At 39.7% G+C, this 27,723-nt stretch overlaps 1 protein-coding gene across 1 annotated transcript; it reads left to right on the top strand.

Moving 5' to 3' along the window:
* The first annotated feature begins 596 nt into the window (after positions 1-596).
* On the top strand, positions 597-26,890 carry pcsk2 (proprotein convertase subtilisin/kexin type 2). The gene is made up of 12 exons (XM_035662919.1): positions 597-1,047; positions 2,904-3,008; positions 8,245-8,358; positions 8,822-8,930; positions 9,868-9,905; positions 14,867-14,943; positions 15,925-16,013; positions 16,577-16,752; positions 19,457-19,672; positions 20,961-21,061; positions 22,495-22,722; positions 25,490-26,890. The coding sequence occupies exons 1-12, from the start codon at positions 865-867 to the stop codon at positions 25,977-25,979; spliced, it is 1,926 nt and encodes a 641-aa protein (XP_035518812.1). The 5' UTR covers positions 597-864; the 3' UTR covers positions 25,980-26,890.
* Positions 26,891-27,723: the final 833 nt, after the last annotated feature.

The raw sequence follows: 27,723 nt of genomic DNA on the forward strand, positions 1-27,723 counted from the left end.
TCCTCGGTACTTCTTCACATATGCACATCACTGTCACACCATCACAGCAGCCCTGTATCCCACCGTATAGCAGCAGGGAAGCAGGAGAAAAGCAGGGGAGCTGGAGTCCTTTAATGAGGGGCTTTTGTAAGAGCAGTCTTTTGATCCAGGGCTCTTTCTAACAACCTGCTGTTCACATCCAAACGACCAATTATAGTCCAATGGAACTGTTCTTACATTCCACTACACAAAGAGGGTCAGGCCGTCATAATAGAGCCATACAGCATTGTCACATATTTAAAAGGAATAGTATGTTTTAAAAATGTGCTACACAAATCTTAAAATTAAGGAATTCTATAGCTATAAATACACATATTCATTTGATTGGGATATGTGGTTTTAAAGGCAAGCATCGGATACTAATCAATACAATTTCTATCAAGTCTGATGGAGGAATTCTCCAAGGTGCTGAAAAGTGTCCCCGAGCTCATCCGGGGGAGGAAACAACGGGACACACCCGCCAGAGCCCATTGGTACAACGTCACGCGCAGAAAGTACCCGAGCGAGTAAGGTAAATGAATTACAGATGAGAGGAGGAGGAGGAGGAGAGATAGAAAGCTGAGGATGCAGGTTTGGCTCCACAGAACACACAACCCCAACCCTCGAACCTCAACAGCTGCAGGAGCGGCTACACCTCGGCGACATCCAACTTCCAGTGGTCTCATCGGCTGACGACGAGGAGATGCGTCCGCAAAAGCTTTGATTCGAGCCCTTTTTTAACATCCTCCTCCTCTTCCTCCTCCCATCTCTAGCGAGGAGCATCCCGCACACTGATTTTTACTCCGACGGGCAGGCAGACAGGCGGATTGACACAAGCCAGACACGATGCGTGGATCTCCCCAACATGGGACAGCCGTGGGATGTATGGTGCTGCTGAACGCGCTGCTGCTTGCGACGCAGGCTGCAGAAGGAGTCTTAACGGACCATCTCCTGGTTCAGTTGCACGAGGACGCACAGGATGAGGCGCACCAACTTGCAACACAACATGGGTTCCAGAGTGCCCGAAAGGTAGGGATGCTCTGCTTTAAATAGTCACGCATTGCTGCCACCAGAAGCTATTTTTAAAAAAAATATATTTTTCTTTAGGAAACCAAACTTTAATGAATTAAATCAAATTATTTAAATGAGCTACCAAGGCACAAACCTATGGCAACGTTTCTACATCCTGTGTTTGGCAACACAAGCAGTCTGGTAGAGAAGATACTGAGAGGCTTCTCCAGGTTTTTCTTCTGGTTTGACTCCATTGCACTTTTTGCTTAATTTGATGACGTCATTTAAATGCAGGCCCTGATTAGTAGGTTGCCCATTGGCCTATGGCCCCTGTGGAGTCAAAGCTTCACAGGCCAAATGTATTTATATCTCCAGACACATCAAATTTCAGTGTCCTATAAAGCAACAGACACACACGGAGATTGCTTTCTTTTCCGGGAATATGCTTAAAAAAACAAAAAAAAAAAAACCCACAACCGATTACATCAGCAGGGGGGGTTTCTCTCATAACATGGAGTTGTGGTCTTATCTTTGAAAATATGATAGATTCCGCCTTTGCGTGTTTAGTCCCAAAATTCCGTTAATGGATGAGGAGAATCTTGTTTATTTCTGTTATTCACATTGAGTGAGTGGTTTGTTAACCTTTCTCTATCCCTCACACATGGAGTACATAGTGCATTCACATTGCATTTGGTGACATACACGGCCTTCCCTGCAGACAAGACATTTTACTCACCTGAGATGTATGTCTCATTAAATAGCTTGGCAAATTCAGCACACATCACAATGTGTCAAGAGACGTAACAAGCCATTTATGGCAGACCAATGGAAATAATTCCCTGACAGTGTGTGTGCCTTGTCACATGTCAAAATAAATGTGTGGGTGAAATTGGCTGGAGCCTTAGCTAGTGAGGCGTAGCAGTGAACAGAGGGGTGTCTGCGCTGCTCTGAATGAGGATTTTCTTTTGGTTGTTTTTACCTCCACAATAAAAAAACCCCTCAATGGTTCGATCTTTAACTCATCATAATGTGATCTCTGTGTGGTTGTTGTGCACCAGTTCTGTGATTGCTAGTTCCTTTTCTTGTAGGCACTAGATCACCCCCCCTCCCCATCTTCTGCCTCCCTGCCTCCCAGGTTATGTAATCGGCAGCTATATTTGTCTTAATGGGATATGCACCATTAAACAATGTCTATGTCGCTTGAATTATCTTCTATTGTTGCTTAATTAACTAGACCGGGACACAGAACCGGGAAACATACAAATGTGAGCACAATAGAGATAAAAGAGAGAGAAAGAGATCTCCGATCAGCCAATATTCAAATAAACCTTAATGACTAAAAGAGCATTGAGTGGAAGTGCAGTGTTTATTTGCTTCTTTTGGTATGTGCATCACATACATAAGCATTTTGTTCTGGCAACAACGGTAGAATTAAAGAGCAGCGGAAGATAAGAATAATCTCCTTCCTTCCATGAGAAATGCATTTTCACATTTGATTTGACAGGCACATCTGAAAGCATTTATTTTGAGGATTGACCTGTACCCTGGCTGTTACTAAAGCATAAGGGGGTCTTTAATCTGTGCACAGTGCTGGAGGGAAAGCTCTGGATGATGCATCTCATTTGCCTGCTCTTGTGATTTATTATGGTTGATTCCAGCACTGTTCTCCAGTGCCTTTAAATAGACCCTCAGTGAAAGCCAGAGAATCAGTGCCCTTGTTCCCACCTGGAGGATGACCGCTGTCCCTCTCCGCCATTGATGATCTATTGTATTTTTGCATTTGCTGTTCACACACTTTCTGATTGCTTCCTCTGTGTTTGTTCTTATCTCTGCCTCTGCTGATCCATTTTCCTCTCTTGTGTTTTTTTAACCAGCTTCCCTTTGGAGAGGGGCTCTTTCATTTCTATCCTCAGGACATTTCAAAGAGGCGGAGCAAACGCAGTGCCCACAGCAGACAGCGGCTCCAAAAAGACCGCAGGGTAAGCATACACACTGTGAAAGGGACACTTGGTGTGTTTCTTGTACACATGTGCCTTATTTTGAGGCTTTTATCCATGTAGAATACAGTGCCAAATCAGGGCTTTAACATTACAGTAAGAAAGCTGGATGCACCTAGCTTGCAAAATAAATAATTTTTATTAAGCTGAATGCAACAAAGGTATAGCTAACAGAGCTCACCTGGGACAGACCACAAGACATCAAAAGCCACCAGATCAATGCGGAATTTACTATAATGAGATGACACGTCATGAGAGTAGACATACTATTCAATAGTGGTCGGAGACATCAAATAAGAACATAATATGAGGGTGATATGATTAAATTACAAAATTCAGGATTCACAAAATGATAATATATAAACGGGTCATATGTTCTTCATTCACCCAAACTGTAGCTGCAATGGCAAGATCAAGAATCCTTTGTGTGGTCTCCACAGACTAGCACCAATATTGAACCAAAAATGATGAGTTTCGAAAATGTTCTGGTATACAAAGATGATGTGTTCATCCACCAACGGAACAGTGATTTTTATTTGAAATATTTGGAACTTCATTATGAAAAAAATCTTTAAAACCTGGATAATCATAAGTGAATTATGAGTTATGGTTGATATGTGGAATAAAAGGACAGAAGGGCACTCACTGATTTTTGAGATAGATAACAGATGGTCTGATACCTTTGTAAATACATTGCTTTAATACTTTAATAAGCTGCATCACAGCCTGAGATCCTTGATGCTGTCTGACTTTCTTTCTAGTCTCAAGAAAAAAAAACTGTGTTTTTGCCATCAGGGTAACTCAAAACCCTGAGGAATGCTACTAATTCAATAGCAAGCTCTAAATCACTTACTAAAGCTCTCTTTGAGACTTGCCTTTTGTTATTATTTTATTTATTGCTTTGAATGTTTTACCTTGTTATGTTCCATTTTTGTATTTTGTGATTTTTGTATATATACCTTCATGTGAACAAACATGGTAATGAAGTAGGCCAGTGGTGCTTCATTTGCATTGTAAATGATAAATGAAGATGAATTATGTTCAAATAATGTCATTTATATTTTAAGTCCAATTACATTTTAAGTTGTAAGTTGTATCAATATGTTTGCTGATATATATTTTTAGATTTGAAAGGAGTGATAATAAGAAGTAATGAGTAACAAACATTCACGTTAGTTTATCCTCATAATAGGGTGGCACCCATGGGTTTTTTTTTATTTAGTGGTCGACTGATAAGGGTTTTTCATTGGGTGATGCAGATATTTGGAGTGCAGGACAACCGATGGACAATATATGATGTTGATATCAAAACAAAGGAAATTATTCCATGCACATTACAATCTAATATACATGGTTATCTTAGTCAGTAACATGTTGTTTTGATCGAATATTTATGAATTCAAAAAATAGAGAATGTGACTGGTATTTAAAGGAGAGTGAGGTATAGTATGTGAGAAGAGACGTCTTTCAACTGCATTATTCTATACATTATAACTTAATATATATTTAACACTAGCCAGTGATGGTTTTAGACTAGATTGTCATTGTCATTTAGGAGGGGAGAAACATGTTAACATTTAGAAAAAACAATGGTGACTGAGGAACTTTAGGTTTAGAGCAGGATGCATGAGACTTATTCGACACCTTCCAAAAACTCACAAGGAGGAGCGCTAACATTGTAGCCACACTGACAAGCCTGCCTGCAGATGTGTCTTAGACATTTTTTTCTGTACTGGACTTGTGAGTGCAGGCATCAGCCGATGCCGATTATCTTGAATTGCCAGATTAATCTGCCTTTCTATTTTTTCATTAACAACTAATCTGCAGAGTATTTTCTCAATTAACTATTAATCATTTGGTTTACAAGGTTGGAAAATATTCCAGTTAATGTCCATTACAATTTAAAAGAGCTCAAGGTGACGTCCTCTAATTGCTTCTTTTCTTTCTGACCAACAGTCCAAAACCCAAAGATATTCAGTTTACGGTAATGTAACACAAGAAAAGCATTAAATCCTCACATTTGAGAAGCTGGAACCAGATAATGTTTGAAATTTTTTCTTGAGAACTACTTAAATGATTATCAAAATAGTTTTATATTAATTCACGATGATGGACACATTGATAAATAGACAAATTGTTTCACCTCTACTTTGTATATTGCAGAGATCTGCTGTGTCTTCAAGCTCGTATGTAAATAAAACAGTTTGTCTGCATGCTGAGCTCCGTATGTTTAGCTCTGTCCACTGTTGGAGGCGGTGAAAGTGGAGGTCCTGCTGCTGACAATCAACTAACCTCTCTAATTGCAGTTGTGAGAGGTGCTAATGAAAATAAATGCGAGCCACTCCACTGAGCTAATACAGCTAATGGAAGTGAGACAGCAAGGACATGGGCACGTCTATGTTCCAGATGCTGGGTTTTAATCAAATGCTTGACATGCTCATATGCAACACTGCAGTTATTGATTTCTGTGCATCTCTGGAATGGATGAGGTCAGCTAGTCTGATTTAATGTTGCCTGTTTATCATGCTGAAGTGTCTTCCTCCCATCTTTCATCAGGTAGTATGGTGGACATTTCTCAGTTTTACACCTCCAGTTCTATCAAAAATAAAGAGTTTGTCGCTTTTGAACATTTATGTAGCGTTTTTTGTGACACAGTAGTTTCTACATGTTTGAAATGAGAGGGTGAGGCAAGGGGGGTTGTTATCTGCAACTAAACCGCTAGTTGCTACTAAATTCTACACACTGGTCCGGTTGTGGTTTGTAGTAGTCAAGTAGTCAGTTAAATGATTTCACTCATTTTCAGATTTGATTCAAATTAATTATATGGTTGTGGATCTTTGCCTGAATATGTGTATCTGCTTTGGACAACCCAGTTATAGCTTATGCAAGGGCCTTCTTGTTATTATTCAAATGATTTTTAAATTTAAAGGAGTCATTACTCACTCATTAAACATTCTTAAAATCATTAATTGAGTGGCAGAACTGAATGTACTGTAGAGTGTATTAGATGGATTTCTTGAAGTCCCAGGAGCCCTTTTCTTTGTCGTACGCTATTAGTGAAGCATGTTGACCCACTTCTGACTCCTCTGCTATGTTTTCCTTGTATTCCTCTGTATGCTTACTTGTCCTTATCCTCTCTTGTCCTTTTACATCTTATGTCTCACATTGATTTCCAATGAGATGTCCAGTCATCCACACATCCATGCCGTCACCCTCCCATCCATCCATGGTTCCTTCCGCTCATATATTTTTTTACATGACACAAATACATTATAAATCAATTAAAGACATGCTAGGAAGTGGGTGTGAAAAACACTAACGTGGAAAATACAACAATAAAACAATAAATCATTGTGAATGAGCAGCATCCCTTGACCCTGAAAGACATGTCTGGGAAAGCCAGGAGGGAAATGAGGACGAGGAGAAAGGAGAGAGGCAGCACAGTCCTTTGATTTGAAGTGAACTGAAGCATTGTGAGCAGGCAGTGGGCAAAGGCGAAGAGTGATGGTGGTGCATGGGCACTGTTTGATGTTGTGAGTGGGCAGTATGACATGCCGTCTCAAGGGAAATACCAGCTCTCCTGCCAAGTGATGAAATAAATTGATGATGGAAGAGAAGGGGGAAATGCAGAGATAATGTAGAAAGTGCTGGTACTTCCCCTCTGAATGTGAATTCAATTATGTGATGGCAAATGAAACATGAAGCCAATTGAAAGAAAAAAAAAACATTGGTAAAATGATTTTCTATATTTTAAATCCTCCAAGACAGAAGTAAATGCAAATATAGCGATTTAATTTTTCAGGACTGACTTGTCATTTAAAGAACACATTGATTTACAGTGTGTGTGCCTCCTGATTGCTTAGAGTATGCCATAAAAGAAAGATCTGGATGAATAGGCTTTGGCCATTTTAAAAGGCCATCTTAAGTGCTGCTCTGCTCTCTTATCTGGGGTGGTAAACACACCGGACAATGCCTGTTTCTCTCAATCACACTAGAGTGAATTTGCTAAGGGTTAGCACAAGAGGAACATTTAGCCACAGGGACCCATTTTCAAAATGTAGCTTTGAAACTGTGAAAAATACGTTTGTTTTTAATCAAAAGCATTACTATAGGTATTCAAATTTAATCAAAGTCAATGAGACATTTAAGGTATAGATTTCTTTGCAGTGTTGGCAGTTTTTATGTAAAGATAGTCCAGTTTCCAGGCTTTCCAGTACGCCTAAACACACATAAAGAGTCAGAGAGAGACAGACCATGTCATCATTGTCCTTGAGACCATGGTGACAAGCAGATTGTTGGTAATACATTTCAAATGGAGAGGTTCACTTCAGGCTTGGTTTAGGTATTGCCAGAGTCTAATAGATTAAATGACTTGTCCTTCCTTTACCTCTCCCAACCTCTTCAGTTTTTTCAAAAGGTGGCTTTTTGATGGCACCTCGCAGACAATGGGATGTGATTTTGAATTAGAACAGCTCAATTGATGAGCTACCGTTGCTTACTGTTGTCCTCATAACTACTGAAAAGATGAAGACAGTGAAATATTGGGAGTATTGTTTGCTTTGTGGCTTAATTTCTAAATGGAGAAGAAATGAAAATACAACATCATTCATTTTGTTGATAGCCACCAGCTAATCAAGCAACTGAATTTCATCTAAGACGTTTGTGCCTATAATTTATGCGCTCTGTCCTATGTTATCTTCTAGTGCTTGATAAACGGTATTGTGGCAGCTTTCAATAAGCATTTGTAATCCAAAACACAGCTGTTCATCTGCCTAAGTGTCTTTGATGTTTCAAAGAAGCACAAGCGTATTTGTGAGTGTAATTGCAGTGGCTTTTTGTTAAAAATGTACTGAGAGAAAAATAAATAAGAAGAAATCCATCTCTTGTGTGGCAGGTGAGTTTGGAAGCCTTGGCTCCAGCTGCAGCACTCTGATTAGGAGAAAAAGAATAGCCCTTTTGATTTACATCATGTTCTGCCTTCATGATACAGTAGTAGAGCACAGCTGGGTTTGCTGATTTCCTGTGCACAGAGCAGCACACGCCTACATCTGGCCCATCATAAAGAATCATATTTCTAGTTTTACTTATGTGTTCCAGCAAAGGCACTGTCTGGATTTTCATTTTGCTCTTTGTATGATCCTACAAAAAGGTTTTGCAAGATCATTGCAGACTTTAAAAACTGACCATGACCTGATATTTCTTTTGCTCTCCCCCACAGGTGAAGAATGTCTTTGAGCAAGAGGGTTTTGGTCGTCAGAAGCGAGGCTACAGAAATATCAATGATATTGAAGTCAACATGAGTGACCCTCTATTCACCAAACAGTGGTATCTGGTGAGTAATCAGCCAAGCAGCTGCCTGCATGCTGCTTGACCTTTAAGACCAACCCACATTCTTCCACCTTAATTACTCAGAGGCCAGGCATATTCCCCACTACTTCCTGAATCAACATTGTTATTCATTCTTTAATTAGCTTGGCCAATACTGCCCATGCCATCTAATCTCTACATTCGCGCCGCCTGGTTTCCTCCTCTTCTGTTTACCCTAACTGGCAAGCGTGACTTTTATGCCGCGGCAAGCTCGCCGAAATTTATCTGCCGCATCAGATGAATGCGCCATATCGCTGACATTTTCCTCCCTTCTTCTCACATTCACTCTCCCGCCCCCAAGCAGTCTTTATCCATAGCTTCCTCTTCCCATATACGCAAGCGCATCCTCAATGTTGACTGATTTTCTAATGGTGGCTCACCTGGGTGCCATGACTCATGGATGTTCTCCATATTGTCTGAGTGATTAGATAAACACAGGGCAGGCAGATGGGACCCCTGGGCTGGATCTTAATGTGGCTGAAGCTTGGCAACTTGGCTACACGGGCAAAGGAGTTACCATCGCAATCATGGACGATGGTGAGTATTAAGTGCTGTTGTTTCTTACCCTTGAGAGCTTTCTGAAAGCACTCAATTAAACCTGATTACATTCATCATCCTGATTTAATAAATTGCTTTGTTCACATCTGTTTTATAAACAATGCAATGAATAGTCTGACTTTATCAAAAGAGTACATATAGCAGTTGAGATTGATTTGTCATTCTCTGTCAAAGTGTGATGTTTTCCAAAAGGTACATGTCAATATGCAGTCAAAACCATATACTGTATCTACAAAATGTCAAAATATTTACATTTTTAAGCCTAAAATGGAGAGAAAATTTCTCAGCCTGAAATTTAAACATAAAATCACAAAATATTGAGTTAACAAAAAACAGATATTTTTTAACTTTATGCTTTGTCAAATATTACTATATTTATTGTAATCACTGGTAAAATGTCAAAGGCTAGCAACCAGATGCGACACACTTGTGAATGCAAGGCCTTTGGCTACTCCCTGTCTCGACTGATATTTTAAAAATGGTACAATTACTGCAGGTAGCTTGAATCTGCAGTAGGAAGTAAGTAGTTGATGCACAAATATAATATTACAATATAACAATTACAATATTAATGGCACTTGATATGCCTGTGATAACCTAACAACAATAGAGCCCAAACGGGCATGCTCAGATTTCCAGTTTAAAACCCAAATATATTAATTTTATGATATAACTAGATAGAAGTTTTACATAATCTAATTTGGCTGGAAGCTGGAATTAATCGACAAGTTGTTTCAGCACTATTCTATTCTGTTGTTTTTGTCAGAATTAAATTTTTCATTGGTGGCATTAAGAACAAAACTAAATGAAAATGTGGTGTGATTGCAGTTAGACACTTGAGGTCATACTATCCTCTGTAAAGCACTCCCTCTCATGCCTAATTATATCTCTGATTAATGTCAAAATCGCATTTCAGGCATCGACTATCTACATCCAGACCTGGCATCAAATTATGTGAGTACCTCAGTGTTATTGGATTTCATACATTCCTTCATTCCTTTGAAGTGCTGTTATTAACTGAAGCATGGGGTTCAGGTGGTGGATTTCACAGGCTTTGTGTGGCATGCCATTGGCAGTGACAGGTGCTTTCCAAGTTGCCTTCATGGCTGCCGAGTCTCCTTGTATTCCTGGAGGACGCATAGACAGGCAGACGGCCAGCCAAGCTGTTTAATGTTAATGCACACTGCACTGTGGCAGGCACAATGGCAGGCCGATCTGTCACAAGCAGAGATAATGCCAGGGTAGTTGGCGCTGCATAATGTGATGCTGTATCTCCAGAATACTGATAAAACCTTAAAGGACAAGAGGGATTGCTAAATGGAACAAGGAAATGCAGAAGGCTTAGTTTTATTTGACTATTAAGTTTGCACAAAAATATTATGGAAAGTGCCAGTAAACTGTCTACTTATCTTACCTATTTGTAAATATATTGTTACAAAGAGATGTTAAAGATTACACCGGTACCGTGCGCACTTTGTGATCCTTTTAAATGTGGCTTGCGTTAGTGTGTTTCTTTTCTTTGTGCATATGTCTCTACACTTACCACTATGTTTGCCTGCTTTTGCATGTTTCTTTCCTGTGAACAGAGATGAGCCTTGGCCCAAAAATAACACTCAGCCTCAGCTGGGGTGATGCAGGAACACACTCCACTGTATTGACGGATCATGCTGTGCATAGATCTAAAGTGTGTTTGTGTGAGTGCGTGCTAGAGAGAAAGATGCTGTGTATGTAATCCTGTTTTGTTACCGTCGTCATGGTGTTCCGCAGACTAACAAAGACCTCCTACTATCAGCTGAATAAAAATATTTCATTTTGGGTTTATCGCATTTTTCACTTGGATATAAATTGATTATGTGGTTGTGGATCTTTGCCTGTATATGTGTATCTGCCTTGGACAACCAACATGTTAGCTTATGCAAGGGCCTTCTTGTTATTCAGGATTTCTCATTTGGTGCAATGATCATACTGTAACAGCTCATAAAATACATTTTGATATGGTGAATTAATTGTGAGATTGTGTGTGTCCTGAGATGAGAAATTTCTAACTTGGTAGGTCAATTTCATGGCACATTTATCTGCAAATGCCAATAGTCATACTATTTTAAACAAAGTTTGCATAAATAAATACATCTATACAGATTCTAGTATTTTACTACTGAGTTATATAATAGCAGATATACTGTTTTATTGATTTCCGTCCTTTAACAGTATTTAATATCAGATGACAGTATTGGTGGACATTACTAATTGAATTCCTTTATAAGACAATTATGATATTGACTTTGGCCTCGTTCCTGAGTGTACAGTTACTTTTTCTTATCTCCATGCTTGCCAGCACCTGATCAATACTTCAATACATCAATATAATATTGTGTTTGGCTACTCCAGGATTTCTGAGCCATGGAGGCTTTGGTCAGTGGATTGCCAGTTTTGTTTCTGTCTCAAAGAGAATTGTGTGAAAAGAGCAGAGGTGTGCTATTTTGTCTCCCTTCTGAGGAATATGGTGATGCAAGTGTGACTCCCTCTGTACATCCTGGGAAGTTACCATGACAACATGCTATGATGTCACATTACCACGAAGTTCATCTCATATGTTGTTGCTTTTGTTTGAATTTGTAGGTGGAGAGAATGAGTGTCTAAAAAAATTACCTTGAAAAAAATTTAAACTGTTGGGTGCTCATCATACAGTGTGACAGTAATGGGTTAAGATGATGTTCACAGCCCTTATTCAAGAGTAGAGTCAGAGACATCTTCACTTTAATCTTTTTAAAGTTGGCTTGGACTTGTATTATAGTCTCTTTCATAGCACTTTTACGCTAAAGCATCTTTCAAAGGACTTTCAAGCAAGGTCACATTATACAGCAATCCTGTGTCAGCTCTCCTAGATTATAGATTAGGTTATCAGCACCAAATGGACAATTTAAATCAGCCATGATAACATAATAAATGGCACTAAGGGAGATGCATGAGGATGTTAGTCAGTAAGTCCCCTTCATTATCAGCATAGGTCAGGAATAAAACACATCCAAAACAAAATGAAAAGTGTACCATCGCAATGTATTCAAAAGTAAAAGTACTCGTTCTGCAGAAAAGTGTGTACTGTGACTGATGTGTTAACACTGATGCATTGATGCATGAGGAGCATTTTACAGTTGTAGCTGGTAGAGGTGGAGCTAGTTAGGTAGTTTATTCACAGGGGCTGTTCCAAAGGGTCACAAGGTAAATCCAAGGGGTTGTGAAATGATTAATGGGAGAGGAAATTAGAAAAAACTTCTACGTACATTTGTATTCTTTGTATTTCTTTTTTTATATAAAATTTCTGCAGTTTAACTCCAGCTCTCAGATGCATTAGTGGAAAACAGGAAATGGAAAAAATCTAATACAGTAGAACGAAGAAGAACTTCACTTTAGGAAATGTATTTAGTTTTTTTCCACCAATGCAAAAATACCCATTTTATTTTATTTATTTAATCGGAAACTAGAAAAACAGGACATACTGGCCTTCACTATACCAGTACGTTATAAAGTCATTACTCTCTCACTCTCTGAGGACGCTCGCTCTGAGGACGGTAAACAGACGAGGGTTGCGGGGGAAAGGTGAGGTGGCTGAAACTGGGCACAATCCATTATTCTGACCCTGATTGCACACTTGCTGACACTGGAATAGAGCACAGTCTGATTGATAGCAGAAGATATGAGTCTTAGAAACACAGCAAGTGATTCATGGATATGCCCCTGTGTCATTTATTACTGAGGCTCAGCATTTCCCCTCCATTTAATGAAAAAAAAAAACACACTCCTGCTCCTGATGTGAGCACAGAACCTGTTTAGGAGCAGCATGTTCCCTCTTCACAAGTGTTCTGCTGTGAATAATGAACACCTCTTTCAAGCCAATTCTTGAACTTTTTACATTTTGGCTATGGATGTTGTGCCACCTGATAAAATCTTTTACAGTTTTCTTATTGTTTCTTTGACATCTACATATCTTACAGAGAGTTGCAAAGACAAAGATAGAAGAAGAAAGACAGGGAGTATTCATAAATGAGAGAAACAGTTTAGATGGCATTTAACCTTCTATTTATCACCACAATTACACCTCTCTCTACAGTCACTTCAACATGCAACCCTAGTTGCCGTGAGCATTTCTACTTTCCTCTTGTTACTTGCTCCACATCATGATAATTATGGTGTTTCTCCATTGGGTCAGAAAGCTTTTGCCGTTTTTCTTTCTCTTTGTCGCTGACTGAGTCACCTCCTCTAAATGCCAGCCAGCAGAGCTGTCAGGCCTGAGTGTGGAAACAATCCCAAGATTGATATGATGTGTTTGCCTCTATGGTTAATGAACACAGGCTTTGTCTTCTCCATACTCATGACCACACAAAGCACCACTGGGTACCGAGAGCAAAACAGATACCACTCCAAGTGACATGAGTGACAGGTAAAGAAGAGATTACAGCAGACTGCAATAGCCTAGCTGTATCAGCTTTGGAAGTGCGTTACAGAAAGAGCAGTAAGACTTTCCAAAAGATGTCTGTTAAATCTTGCGTGTCTGTTAAAACTGTGCGTGTCTGTGTTTGTGTGTGTGTTCTTCAGACACGGCTATTCTGATAATTATGTTGACTGCATTAATGAGTCTCTGGCAGTGGCAGATGTGTCTCCTGCGTCTTTTTTCTCCTGCTTTTCCGCTGCTGCTCGTTCTGATTCTTTTACTTTTGGCCATGTGGAATTAAATGCTGGCAGTGATTGGGTCATTATTTTCTCAGCTTGAAAACACTGCTGTGGCCACACATTATTCCAGTATCGCCACAGAGTAAAGATTTGTAGTTAGATTTGAGCAATAGTTTGTTTCTGTCAGCTTCTTAGCTTAACAAATTCAACAGTTTCAACAAAAAAAACCCAACACATTTATTGCAGGTCTATTGCAGTAAAGGAATAGTTTGACATTTTGTGGAAAAATAATTTTTCACTTTCTAGCTTGAAGTCGTAGGAGGAGATCAATACGACTCTAATGTCTTGCACGGTAAATGTGACACTACAGCAAGCTACCGGTTAGCTTAGCTTAGCATAAAGTCTGGAAACAGATAGCCTGGCTGCCTACCAGAACCTCTAAAGCTGACTAATTAACAAGTATTATTTATTTTTGTTTAATTTGTAAAAAAAACTGAAATGGAAAAATTACAAGTTGTTATTTTTTGTATTAAAATGATATACAAAGTAACATGTTAATTAGTTAGCTTTACAGGTGTTGGCTGGAGGTTTACCCTTGATAGAGATCTTTCTGAACGATTCTTTTTAGTGTCTGGTATGTATGGGGTCAGCCTGTGAAACATACTGAGTTCTCTCTGCTCATGAAAGACATGAATCACAGACTTTTCCCACTCATACTGCCCACGCCTGCTCGCTGTTATCAAGTCAGCTTTATTTTGTCAAATATCGTATAGGGCACTGCTCACACTGCCTGTTACGGTGGGGCAGGCATGGGAAGTGGAACAACCAATGAATGAGCGAGAATCATTGTCTGGTGTCTGTCTGATGGTCTGCCCATCATTACTAAAGACAGGAGATAAGGAGCTGCCTTTAGATTCATATTTACCATTCACAAACGGAGAGAGTTATATTGATCTTCCCATATAACTCTTAACAAGAATAGCATATTTCCCAAAATGTGAAACTATTCCATTAAATTGTCTTTGTTTATAGCTGATCTCCGCTAGTATAACATCAGTATTTCACACTAGCCAGCCATGTTTAGGAAAAACTCAAAATCACTCGCAACTGGTGCATCCAGATGACAGACCAGGCGTTGATAAGGTCAGCACTTCACTATGAAATCCCCCTCTTTGCTTTCTCTCCTTTTGTTTTTCTGTCTCGATGTTGTTGTTGTTGTTGTAAATGCATCCATTTGGTCCTTTCAGAATGCCGATGCCAGTTATGACTTCAGCAGCAATGACCCCTTCCCATTTCCTCGCTACACAGACGACTGGTTCAACAGGTAAAGCTCACCCAGCCAACCCCTGTTTATACACACATACTCTAGTGTGTTTTTGTGTGCACATGGGTGTGCTCTCCCTGGAGTCTGGCAGCTCTCCTCTATTGATTTTCTCTCCACATAGTTCCATTAAGACATAATGGTGCAGTATAAACAGAGCTGTTGTCCAACACAACATAATAGAAAACATAATGTCTATTTTTACCTGCTCACTTGGAGGAGATAAAGTAGATAAAAGAGGACTAGCGCAAGTCTAGTCTCATTTCAGGGTCGCAATGTTCACAGTGGCGACCTTCTGTCTGATAACGGCTTATCTGCCACCCCATCTCCCAATCACACTGGGTGATCCACTGCCACCACAACACATGTCGAGGAGAGGAACAAAGAGAAATATATTCTTTCTCCGCCTCTCCTCCTCCACCGTGCCTCCATCTGCTCAGATGTATCAGTGTGTGTATGTGTGTGCGTTTGTCTGTGGGAGTGAGAAGGGAGTATTTGGGTTTGCCAGTGTAGCAGTTGCTGACTGTCGGGCACAACTCGCTGGCTAATCAGCTGGTTGTTATAAATAGCTGCCTGTCTGTAGCAAAGCATGCTGGGAGAGAGGGGTTGACTCTCTGCAGTGTCCCTGTGGGGAGCGGAGGGATGGAGAGATAGACACACATCACATGGTGCACACAAAACACTGATATGTGTAAACATATTCAGTCGGACTCAGATGAAAGATGGATAAATCTTGTCGCCTTTCCATGAATGTTTTTCAGGTCACAGAATTATAGTGTTTATGCTAATTTTAATTGATTTATGGCTACAGAAAATGCTAAACCTTTCCCTATTCTAGTCAGACACAAAGTCAACAAAAACAGGAGTTGCATCTAATCTGAGAAATCTTATCTTAAACTGAACCCACAATATATCCGTTGCAAATTTATGTAAATTCATGTAAATCTTCTTAAAAATATTCTTTGCTTTTTTTGCTGTCACCAGTCATGGCACACGATGTGCTGGAGAAGTGTCTGCGGCAGCCAACAACAACATCTGCGGTGTGGGAGTCGCCTACAACTCCAAGGTGGCAGGTGTGTGTCATATTAAAGCTGCAGTTTGGACAGTGAGAGGAATAACAATAAGCAGACAGCGACATTAGCAAATTGCAGTTCTGATAATGGTATGATGAAAGGATCAAAGGTGTGATAAGGGTGATTCACCCTGAGGGAAATACTGTATGCATTGTGTATAATATAGGTAATTGTATAAGAACTTTGCTGCATTGTTTGGTAGTGAAGCGTGTTCAAATAGTATACCTCTTCTCATAGAATTACTGCAAATTACTGCAGAGGTCAGTAAGAATCCACATAGCAAAAGGACAACACCATTAATCTGGACAGCTCCATGTTTCCTTTTCATATTGATTTTTCTTGAAATTTGCTCTGGGAGTAACACAGTCGAAATAAGAAAATTAGTATCGACTGCTTGATTTGTGTGCTGCTATGAAGCTTACCTTCTTGGTATTGTTGAGGGTTTAGATGCAAAAAATAATTGTGTAGCTACCACACTGCATACCAGCATTAATAACAGTACAGTAAACCAATGGTAGCCAGAATTTTAATGTCAGATTCATATTGAGTTGTTGTTCCTTCAGGAATCAGGATGTTGGACCAACCCTTTATGACTGACATCATTGAGGCATCATCCATCAGCCACATGCCCCAGGTTATTGACATCTACAGCGCTAGCTGGGGACCAACTGATGACGGCAAGACCGTGGATGGACCCCGAGAGCTCACGCTGCAGGCTATGGCTGATGGCGTCAACAAGGTAAAGCAACGTTATACCCTCTGCGCTGCAGGTTTCATGATAATGTGAAATTGTGCCTAAAAGGAACTGGTGGAAATTTAAATGATCTTTGCCACTTCACCCGTATCAATATATATAATGTGTAAACATTGTACCCTGCTGAACAGTAGGATAGCATTGTCTTTGTGAGCATGTTCACATACTGTTAGCTTTTAGCTTGCAGAGCTGCTACGGCTGCACTAGTATTTTATTTTTATTTTTATGGATGTCTGTAAACCAAATTGCCCCTTTGGGACAATAGCTGGTAACACTTTATTTGGATAGTCTGCATACAGATAGTTTAAAGAGTATTTCTAACATTTCAACTGTTTTACTTACTACTACTAATCCAGTATACATGACATATATATTTATATATATATTTAATGAACATACTGTAACCTTAACCACAGTGGAGTTAAATGGTTGTTGAATCTCAGCTAATAAGCAGTTGAAATGTTATAAATACTCTATAAACCTCTGTAGGCAGACTATCCAAATAAAGTGTTAAGTTCTACTGTACTGTACTAATACAAAGATGAAAAGGTCTACACACTGATGTTTCCTCTGTACTCTGTGTTAATACCAATCTTTCAAACAGCCAGTTTTGGGGCAAAGGATGTCACCAGGCAGTCAATCCACTATAGCCTCTCTAACGTGGGACACTACTTTCTACTCCACAAGAATATGTTATTATTAATTACCATAGCCACCCAAAAAGTCAGAGTGGAGTTTCTTTTGGCCCTAATTAAGCATTCTAGCTTTGCTCAAGGACACTTCAGCAAGGTGAAAACTCTCCAAGGCCTGCCAACAGGGGCTTAAAGGCCCTCTGGTTGAAGGACAGTATACTTGGACACACACACAGAGTTGCCATGCTAACAGTGCCCCTGCCAATTACTTGCTTGATTAATCATCATGCACCGTGTGCAGGCAGGTGTGGGTTGCTCTGAAATGACCCCGTCTCAGGCAGGGTAGCTGAGTAGGAGCAAAGCTAACTGTAATCTCTGATCGTGTAAACACAACTAATCAAGCAGCCACTCTGCCGATCTGCCTCTTAGATTATAATGATCACTTATATAAGCTACTGTGTAGGCTGAACATGATGTGCACCGTGCAGAAAATGACATTTAATATTAAAAGCACATTAAAATCGAGTCAGATCAGGGTGGCTTCAAGTCTGAATCTTAAACATGACTGTGTAGTTTCGCCACCAATAATGGAAATAAATGACACTGTGTGCTGCGCAAAATTAAAGCACTTTGTTTGGATTGTGCAGGAGAAAGAAGGAAGCCTTACAGCAGGCCTGAAGGTCATAGGTGAGCTCAATGATGCTCAAACCTGTCTTTGCAATTCATACAGAGAGCAACAGAAATAAGCATTGTGAAGGGAAGGACATGCCACTCCTCTTCCACTTGATCCTTTGTTCTGTTGGGAAACGGTCGGCCTTTTGTAGAAACAGATGCAGCATTTGGTGAAGAGGATGCTCTCTGCGTGGAGCCACAGTCAGTTGTTTTATGTTTCAAGGCGATCTATCCGTAACAAAGATGACATTTTACTGTGTTTAAATTTACAGAAGGTATTATGCTTCATTGCAAAAAAGAGGTACATAAAATGGTTTCATTGTTTTGCGCCTTGACTACTTTAATGCTTTTTTACCTGCTGTAACTAAATAGAGGTAGAATAGCTTTATGTTCAGAATGCTGCAGCAAGCAAGACATAGTCCTTTTTTTAATTTAAGAAAAAAGACCATATATGCTTTTGAGTTTCTATTTGTTGCTTGTTATTCTGAATAGATTTCAACATTTGACTAAATATAACCTACGTTAGCTTTCTCAATTCAAATTTTTTCCTTATGGCATTGCTGTGTTTCTGTATCCTGGTTAAAGATGAAAGATGGTCAGGTTTTTGCTGTCACCTATGATCTGAGAAACTCAACCGTAATTATGTTTTTACATTGCTAATTGGTAATTTGTCATTATACCAATCACTAGCTTTTCTTCTAATTTTGTGGCTGCTGTACTCAGTGGGAGTCAGTGGGAATGCACTTGTTGAAGAAGCATAAAGCACAGGCAGTAGCAATGTAATGTTATTTATAACAAAATAACAGGCTGGTTGGCGTCACAAAATGCATAAAATAGTGGTAATTAAAAGCTGTTTAGCTCTGGAAATAGATCCACTTTTATACTAGTTAGTGGGCAGAAGGCTGTGGAGCAGTTTGGAACTCATATGTGTGCTATCTTTTGCTTGAATGTTGTGTTTTGTTCTCGAATACTGTATGCTTGCATTGTGTGGAGCAGTTTGCAGCTGTTTTTTCTTTCCGGTCCACCAACTTTACCCAGATAGACACAGTAACTTATCGTAAACCTTAGGTTTTACTGAATGCGAACACAGATCTCATTAGGCAGCACCGAAGTTGCCTACACCAACATGTTCTGCTTTGCATGATTATATGTCTTTGAAACCTTAATCTGTTTTCAGTTCATCTATTTTAAGAATTCCTATTTGTTCTTTGAACATTAAGAGTTAGATTATATGCATAATTAATCAACTGTCACACACAGACACCTGCTGTATAGTTACCATCAGGTGAAATTCCCATATTCCCAGTTCTCATTTCACCCATGTCCCACTAGTAATAAGCAGAACTATGACATACTTCCCCTTCATCATGGTGATGTTGTTTTAGGGACGCGGAGGAAAAGGCAGCATCTACGTGTGGGCATCAGGAGATGGCGGTAGCTATGACGACTGCAACTGTGATGGTTATGCCTCAAGCATGTGGACAATCTCCATCAACTCAGCCATCAATGATGGACGCACCGCCCTGTATGATGAGAGCTGCTCCTCCACCCTGGCATCCACATTTAGCAACGGACGTAAGAGGAACCCGGAGGCTGGTGTGGTGAGTGCGTTGGTGTTTAAGAAAATATGTTTTACATGACTAAAAAAAAATAATAATCTCAAATGTTTGTTGTAAAGTTTGGCAAATGTTTTTGACCTTCCTCAGCCCCTGAAGTTGTCTGTTTCAGTAGGCACTATATATATGTGAAAATACTTCGTTTTATATCTTTCAAAGATGTGGCCTATTTCATAGATTGAACTGTAAATAGCTTCTTTTCAGTTTGCCAGTAGTCAGTGTATCCTAGGCCTTTCAACCTGATATGTTGTTATGCTGTAATTGCTCGCTGGTTGTGAAAAATGGAGGTTCAGGTGGAGGAATAGCTCTTTTCGATTACCCTCCTGGACATCCAGATGCATCATTTTGCCATAGATGCTCAGAGAAGCTGCCATACTGTGTTGATCACAGTATGTTAGACAGTGGATATGTTATGATAGGAAATAGGAAATTGTTTATTAGGGCTTATTGTTAAGTGAATCTAGTGACTAATCTAAGCATACATAAATTAGCTATATCTCTGTCTCATGTTCATTTGAGGATTTACCTGGAGAATTGTGTCACCAGGTGATCCCTGAAGAAATTAGTTGGTGAGTCACCACGAGAAAGCAAATAGCATCCTTGAAAGGACAGACAGGTGCCGACAAGTGCCTGACCTTGTAAAGATTAATAATATTAATCTTATATCTTACCATGCACATATGAAAAAATTAGACCGACATTCAGTACTATGCTGGTGTATAAAAATTATTTTCCAGTGTACAAAGGCAGCGGTGTTTGTGTTTATGATTATGCAAATCACCTTTGACTGTTGACAGAGCCACGGATCTTCCCTAGGGTTTCCCCTCTAATTTCAGTCAATCTGTTGTCATTTCTAATTAGACACCAAATTAAATAATGAAATGCTTATTCGGTAAATATAAACATAACTTGTCTCCTGATGTGTTTATGGTTCAATCAATGTACACTGTGTAATTATTTCTCCTTTTCTGTTTTTGTTCTCAAACGTATATATAAAGCAAAAGTGCAGAAAATGCTTTCCAAGAAAATTATATATTGAATGAGTTAATTGGTTAAGGACTGTACAAAAATAAGTGGGGGCAGGGATTTGGAAAAGGGAGAGGGTTATGTATTTGTACTTTCTGCTGATTATAGGGTAATCTACTTTTTTGGAGAGGGGGAGGGACTTTAGTGACTTAAGTTTATCTCTCCAGAGAGCAATGGCTGGAATATTCTTTCCACACTTTTCTTAGTGAAAATATATATATGTGTGTGTGTGATTTGGTTATTTCAGGCTACCACAGACCTGTATGGGAACTGCACGCTGCGTCACTCTGGAACATCAGCAGCAGCTCCAGAGGCAGCCGGTGTCTTTGCTCTGGCTCTTGAGGCTAAGTATGTATCCCTTCCACACTCTTTCAATATTTGTTTAGATGGACTGTCTGTACAAAACATTATTATGTATGAATATTATGAATTTATTTGACTCCTCTCTGCTGATGAAAGTGCTGGTCAGAAGGTATAATTTCAAAATAACATGCTTTCAATCGTTCGATTTGGATAATCTTTGATTTGAAGGAACAGTTTTTATGCTATTAATTTATGAGCTGCTATTTCTTTCAAATTACAACCTTGAGCTTTTCAGTGTCAGTATCACAGTGATGTCTTTGACTTCCTCTGTCAATCTCCATCTCTGATATCCTTTATTCTAATTTTCTCTGTGTGTGTCTGAACTCCATAAAAGCACGACTCATGACTCCACTTTTTACAGAATTGCTTATTTATCATGAATGAAAAGTGAAACAGCATTTATTCTGTCGCCCACAAAGTACAGACTCTATGTGTTTGTGCCAAGGACACAAATCATATTTGGATCAGTGCTCTTTATATCTCAGTACATGGCTAAAATAATACAGTTTATATATTGTTGAGATCAGCGTGTATGTTTCAGTTATTACTGCACTTCTTATATGCTTGTTGCATAGAGACTGTGCTGGATGATGAAACACACTGCAGTACTTGATTATCTCACCCTGCTGAAAATGTTATGTAGGCTAATGGTGATACCAAAGTGTCTATTATTGATGTTTAGAACTAAATCTGATAATCATGTTATATTAACACTGTGGTATAGGTTGGAGTTTATTTTATAATCCTTGTGAATTCAGAACAGACTGTTCCTTGTGGATCAGAAAATTACTGAAAACATATGCCGCTTAAGTAAACCCACCCACACGTAATTAAACAAGTATGACAAATCTAAAACCTAGAGAATTGCTGCTTCTCAAAACCCAGAGGAGAGCCTTTCCTTTCCCTCAGATGCTTCATTTCTCACATTAAAGGCTGAAAAGATTCTCCTGCCATTAACTGACACCAGCTAGTGGGGCTGAGTAAAGAAGCACTGTTTGCTCTGCACACACAATAATGATGTTGCTGTTGGGAGAAGCGGATGCTCACCCTGTCCGGCGGCAAATAACCCACGAGGTTGTTAGGACGAGTGCACGGCCTTTTTACTGCCCAAACACACTTGAATCATGCAACGGCAGCAGTCATTGAGTCAGCCAGAACAAAGCTGTCACTACACACAGCCAAGATAACAGAGGGAGACACAAACAAAGGCAACCATCTGCCTCAAAGTGCAGACACTGTGATGTTTAGATAATTGAAAGCTTGTAATTAAAGCAAAAGCATGAACCAGAAATGCTTTAATTTGTGCTAAACTTGAAATGTTTAATTGTTTCTAGCTGCTATTTCTAACTTAAAATATTGTTTCTCCTCCATCGCCCTCCCCTGTGTCTGCCCTATGTATGACTGGTTGCCTACCCCAGCCCTAACCTGACATGGAGAGACATGCAGCACCTGTCAGTCCTGACCTCCAAGAGGAACCAGCTCCATGACGAGGTCCACCAGTGGAGAAGGAACGGCGTGGGTCTCGAGTTCAACCACCTGTTTGGCTATGGTGTGCTGGACGCTGGGGGCATGGTGAAAATGGCCAAGGAATGGAAAACAGTGCCTGAGCGTTTCCACTGTGTAGCCGGATCTATTCAGGAGACCCAGTGAGTCACATCTTTGCAAATATTTTTTTTTTTACATTTAAGACATACTTCATATTACACATTCTACAGTTTCAAATTGTGTCTACCAAGATGTTGAAAGGAAATCTCTGCTGAGCACAAGAGACACACTCATCTAATTACTGGGTAATCCCAGTGAGGCCTAATTCAATAAAACATCTGCGATGGGAGTGTCCACTTCATAACCCTGTAATATTTAGAGTAGCTGCTCAGTCTGTCTGATGGTCCTGCAGATTCGTGATGACATAGACTAATATCCTGACAGCTCATTGTTGCTTAACTCATTACTCTTTTGACATGTGAACTGGATTTCTGTATGACAGATTATGGTAAACACCCCAAACAAACATCTAGTGTCGTCTCATGTTGAGTGAAAGTTACAACTGAAAAGAAATCTTTTCAGTTTGATAAAAATAATAATTTTAAAGCAGCAGTGTGAAGGATTTAGTCTCATCTAGTGGTGAAGTTGCAGATTGCAGCCAACTGAAAACAGCTTAGCCTCAGCGTTAGTTAAGGCATCCGTCTTATCATCTTATCCTCCCTGTGTCCACATCAAGTTGTATTACCCTATCTTCCTCCCCGCATTTCCACTCACACAGTGTGAAAGTGTTCTGTGTGTGTGTGTGCCTCTCTTGAGTGCAGTGCCAGATAAAAGAGGGAGCGTCCCTTAAGAGTCACATGGCTTGTATTGCATCCCTGAGGACATCGTATGCAAATGGTGAAGAGGACTTACCTTCTTATGCATTATTGTTGTGACTTTAGACATTCCCTGACATGGACAAACCTTAAATATGTGAACGGATAACTGCTTGTGAAGGGAGTAATTATGAATTTTAAAGATTTTTTCGAGCCGTGTTTTAAAGGCTGTGACGCTGGCTGTGTCATATTTTTCATCAGTTCACTGTTTCCACAGCAGCACTGCAGGGCTTCTGCTGCCTCTATTGTGGTAGAGATATAATTACAACAAGACCACCTCTGATGATAGTGTATCACCAGAGAAAAGCAATAAGCACCAACATAGCCATGTTCGCAAACACACTGCTCAGCATTGATCTGATAGCTGCTCTAGCTGGCTGTGGCTTACTTAGCTGGAGGAGAACTTGTCATTATCAGAGGAGCTGGCACACAGTGCCCCACTGTGCGGTGGGGTTGTTTTTAATCTCCACTGGTCCTGCCCTTCAGAGGCATCCCTCTCCCTGCTCTATGACCGACTGCTGTAATTACTCTCGCACATTATCTGATGGGAACTGTGCACCTGCTGCGCAGAAAACAGTTTTAGGGGGAAAAAGTGAAACGTGAACATGTTCACTCCCAGATTTAGTCATACCCACAGTCATACATCCTAATAAACTAGCAATGATAATTAAACAATAATGACGCTTTTCATTATGATTAAGGTGGAGAGAAAAAAAGAAAGTTCGACTTTAAAGTTTTCTCTTTACTTTTTCTTTGTAGACATAACAACCCACGTAAGTAGAGTCATGTTGTTAATGGAAAAACAGTTTAATATTTGCTTATATCAAATTTCCATACATGCATTGTAGGGTGTAACTTACTGTGAAACACCCCACTGTGAATTGTTCTGTTTTTCTGGGAATAGTAATTTGCTTTATCAGCCCTTAGCAGTTCACCGCTGCACTCATCTCTCTGTGCTCAGCATAGTGCTCTATTAATCATTTTTCAAACTGAATGCTGTTCCACACGTCTCACTCATTCACTTTCTGTGCCTTGTCCCTGTTGCCCCTCCGATTTCCCACCACCTACAGTGCAGCCTCAGGCCTCTAATAATGTTATTAAGCTTCCTCATAGCCTTTAGCCACCACCTCTGCCCTGCTGTGTTCTCACTCTTTCTTTCTATCAACCAAAGAGATGGGAACAGCAGTATCTCTTCCCAACCACAAAGCAACAGCAGTACCAAGACCAGGCTGCTTTTACACCCTGTTCTGAACGAATCCATTGTGACAAAAAAAAGAACATATTACACATATAGTTTATTGACAACAATCAGGTTTACCGTTGGCTATAGAAAAAACACTATTCTACAGTACAGTTGTATAAATCCATCTAACAGTAATTACTGCACAAACTTTTTCTTATAGCTCTCAAAAGAGGAAATTAGCAGCACAGAAGGTATCAATGCGATCTCTAGCAATGTTGTAATTACAATAATGTTAATAAAATAATCCCACTTCAAGGTCTATTCTTGGTTCTCTAGATTTGTGTGACACATATATAAGTAAATGAGAAATTACGAATTCTGAATGAAACCATAAGATAATTTAGGTCTTTTGGAGAGAAAGCATTACAAATCATCACTTCAAACTGTTGGCAGCTAGAACATTATGTGAAAATGTGTGTGGCACCAAATATAAAAGGTGGTATTTTAGTCCCTTCACTGGAGATAAATTACATGGTAAAGTAAGCAGACATGACAATCATCACCCATGAGGGATTGGGTTCAAAAAGAGGCTTGATTCTCTGTGAGGGCTGGATGGTTGTATAGAAAAAAGAGGTCAAGCACTGTATTTTTACTGGGGCATTCCAAAGGAAGCAGGGCTGATTGGGCTGTAAGTAGACTAAAAGACAAAAATAGTTCTTTAATGTCCTCTCTCAGTCTTACCGATTTCTATTATGTCTTACTTTATTTTACTCACTGTACTTGACTTTTATTCATTTTTAACATATATGACTTCTCGCAATCTCTCTGCCACACAGTTTTAACTTGTTCAACCTGTTTCTCCTTCCCCAGTAAAATACAGTCTGGCAACAAGCTGGTGCTGGCCATCAATACTGAAGCCTGCCAGGGTAAGGACAACTTTGTCCGCTACCTGGAGCACGTTCAGGCCGTGGTCACTGTCAACGCCAGCCGCCGTGGCGACCTCAACATCAACATGACCTCACCCATGGGCACAAAGTCCATTCTACTGAGCCGAAGGCCCCGTGACGACGACTCCAAGGTGGGCTTCGACAAATGGCCCTTCATGACTACCCACACCTGGGGCGAGGACCCCCGCGGAACCTGGGTCCTGGAGGTGGGCTTTCAGGGTGAGGAGCCACAGCGCGGAGTCCTGAAAGAGTGGACTCTCATGCTGCACGGAACACAAAGTGCCCCTTATATAGACCAGATAGTGCGTGATTATCAGTCCAAACTTGCGATGTCCAAAAAGGAGGAGCTGGAGGAGGAGCTGGATGAGGCTGTAGAGAGAAGCCTGAAGAGCCTGCTGAGTAAAAACAACTAAAATCCCATCTGCATGTTGCCAACTCCTCACTTTCTCTTATCTTTCTCCCTCTCTGCAATCTTGCTCTATTCTTCTCTAAATCCCACTGCATATCCTTAGTTCTTCTCACTCTCTTGTTATCCTCCCTTTTGTCTACCTCTCTTCCCCTCGTCACCTTGCTTTTTGTTATCAAGTGTTTCAATTAGCCTCCAACCTTCAATGAATGTTTCTTGTAATCCAATCATGATAAAAGTGTAACCTTTAAAAATCTGTTCTATATAGAGAAATAAAACTATATCACCTGAATTTTTACACAGAATTGTACATAAACCAAATATAATCCACTCTTTCATGCTCTTGCTTTAACTGCCCTGCACCTATCTTCTGCCAACTGTTGTACAGTTTGTGACTGTAAATGATTTTCTGTGTCATTCTACTTAAAGTTTAATATCTTGCAAACAGAGCAGTGATACTTCTTTCTGTTTATATTTTTATGTGATATGCACTGTTTATATAAACAAAGAAAGAAATATGTGATTCATTTTGCAGCCTGTGGTCCTCAGTTCATATTTCATAATCTTTGACGTATACTATAATAAATCTATTCAGCTGTTTATAAAAGCACTTGAGTGATTTGCAACACACTACTGAACATACTGAGTAAAAGTAGGATGCCATTCTCTGTCATTTAACTGCCCAGAAGACAGAGAATGTGGGGTAAGATTTTTTCAATCTAAAAAATATATTTCGAAAAGTGGAGCACAAGCAGCATCCTGGTGGCCCAGAAATCTACCATAACGTACCCAGTTTCAATCTTTCTCCGTGTTTCATTCTGTACTGTGCTGCTCAATAAAGAGAAAATGCCCCCTAAAAAGTGCAGTCTAAGCTACTTATGCCAAGGTACGCTTCACTTTATAGATACGTGTTTTTCTTTAAGGTGCTACATGTAGCATCAATTAATCCCTGTCAACCGTTTTCATTCATATATTGACTATAAAACATGTAGAGAAGACTCATTACGTTTAGGAATGTCTGCTGCCTGGCTGTTTCTATGTGAAACAAAAGGCCACATGTTTTATGAGAAATTATACACTTTAGGAACTCTTGCAATATCAAAGGCACAGGACACTACTATTTATCTTGAGCATGATCACATTGGTTTAAAGCGGCTATAATCAATTCTAATTATTTAATTAACAATACATACATATAATGTGAATTCATAATAACCCACATAGAATTATCACCCAATTTTGCAGCTCCCTTCAGCTCTTTGGAATATTTTAGTGTCTTCTAGTTTGGTTTGGTGTTACAGCCTGCATTATTACCGTTTTTAGTCACTCTCGCCATTCTCGCATTGTTTCTAGAGGCAACAGTCAGCTGTTTTCAGTTAAAAAGCTCCAAGAACCCTCTAAGTCCCTAAGCAGCATCGAACAACAGCAGCGACTACTTTAGCAAAGTGTAGCATTTAAACAGATGTTTCTTAGCCAGCAGATATAAATAGAAGAATATTGGACTTACATTCATCATCCAAATGAATGCTAATGTTGCATTGTGCTGCTGGATGTGGAAATAAGCGACAGTTTGCCAACTCCAAAGGTCATAATGTATCATTTAATTGTTTTTACAGGTTATTTCTGCTGCCTCCATGTGGCCAAAAAATCAGTTCATGTAGCTTTAAGGAAAAGAAAAACAGGAAGAGCTAAACAAAAATCGATTTGTTGTCTGCAACATGGTTTATTGGAAATATAATAATACATTTACA

Source organism: Morone saxatilis, unplaced genomic scaffold (genome assembly GCF_004916995.1).
Source record: "Morone saxatilis isolate NCDOM2014 unplaced genomic scaffold, NCSU_SB_2.0 Contig19, whole genome shotgun sequence".
In the NCBI taxonomy this organism is placed as follows: domain Eukaryota; kingdom Metazoa; phylum Chordata; class Actinopteri; family Moronidae; genus Morone; species Morone saxatilis.

What these genes read in the sequence shown, in the direction of transcription:
- pcsk2 (XM_035662919.1), top strand. Translation starts at nt 865, where the DNA reads ATGCGTGGATCTCCCCAACATGGGACAGCCGTGGGATGTATGGTGCTG. An exon ending in ACAGACGACTGGTTCAACAG is followed by an intron (nt 14,944 to 15,924) that starts GTAAAGCTCACC and finishes TGCTGTCACCAG; the next exon opens with TCATGGCACACGATGTGCTG. An exon ending in GGATCTATTCAGGAGACCCA is followed by an intron (nt 22,723 to 25,489) that starts GTGAGTCACATC and finishes CTCCTTCCCCAG; the next exon opens with TAAAATACAGTCTGGCAACA.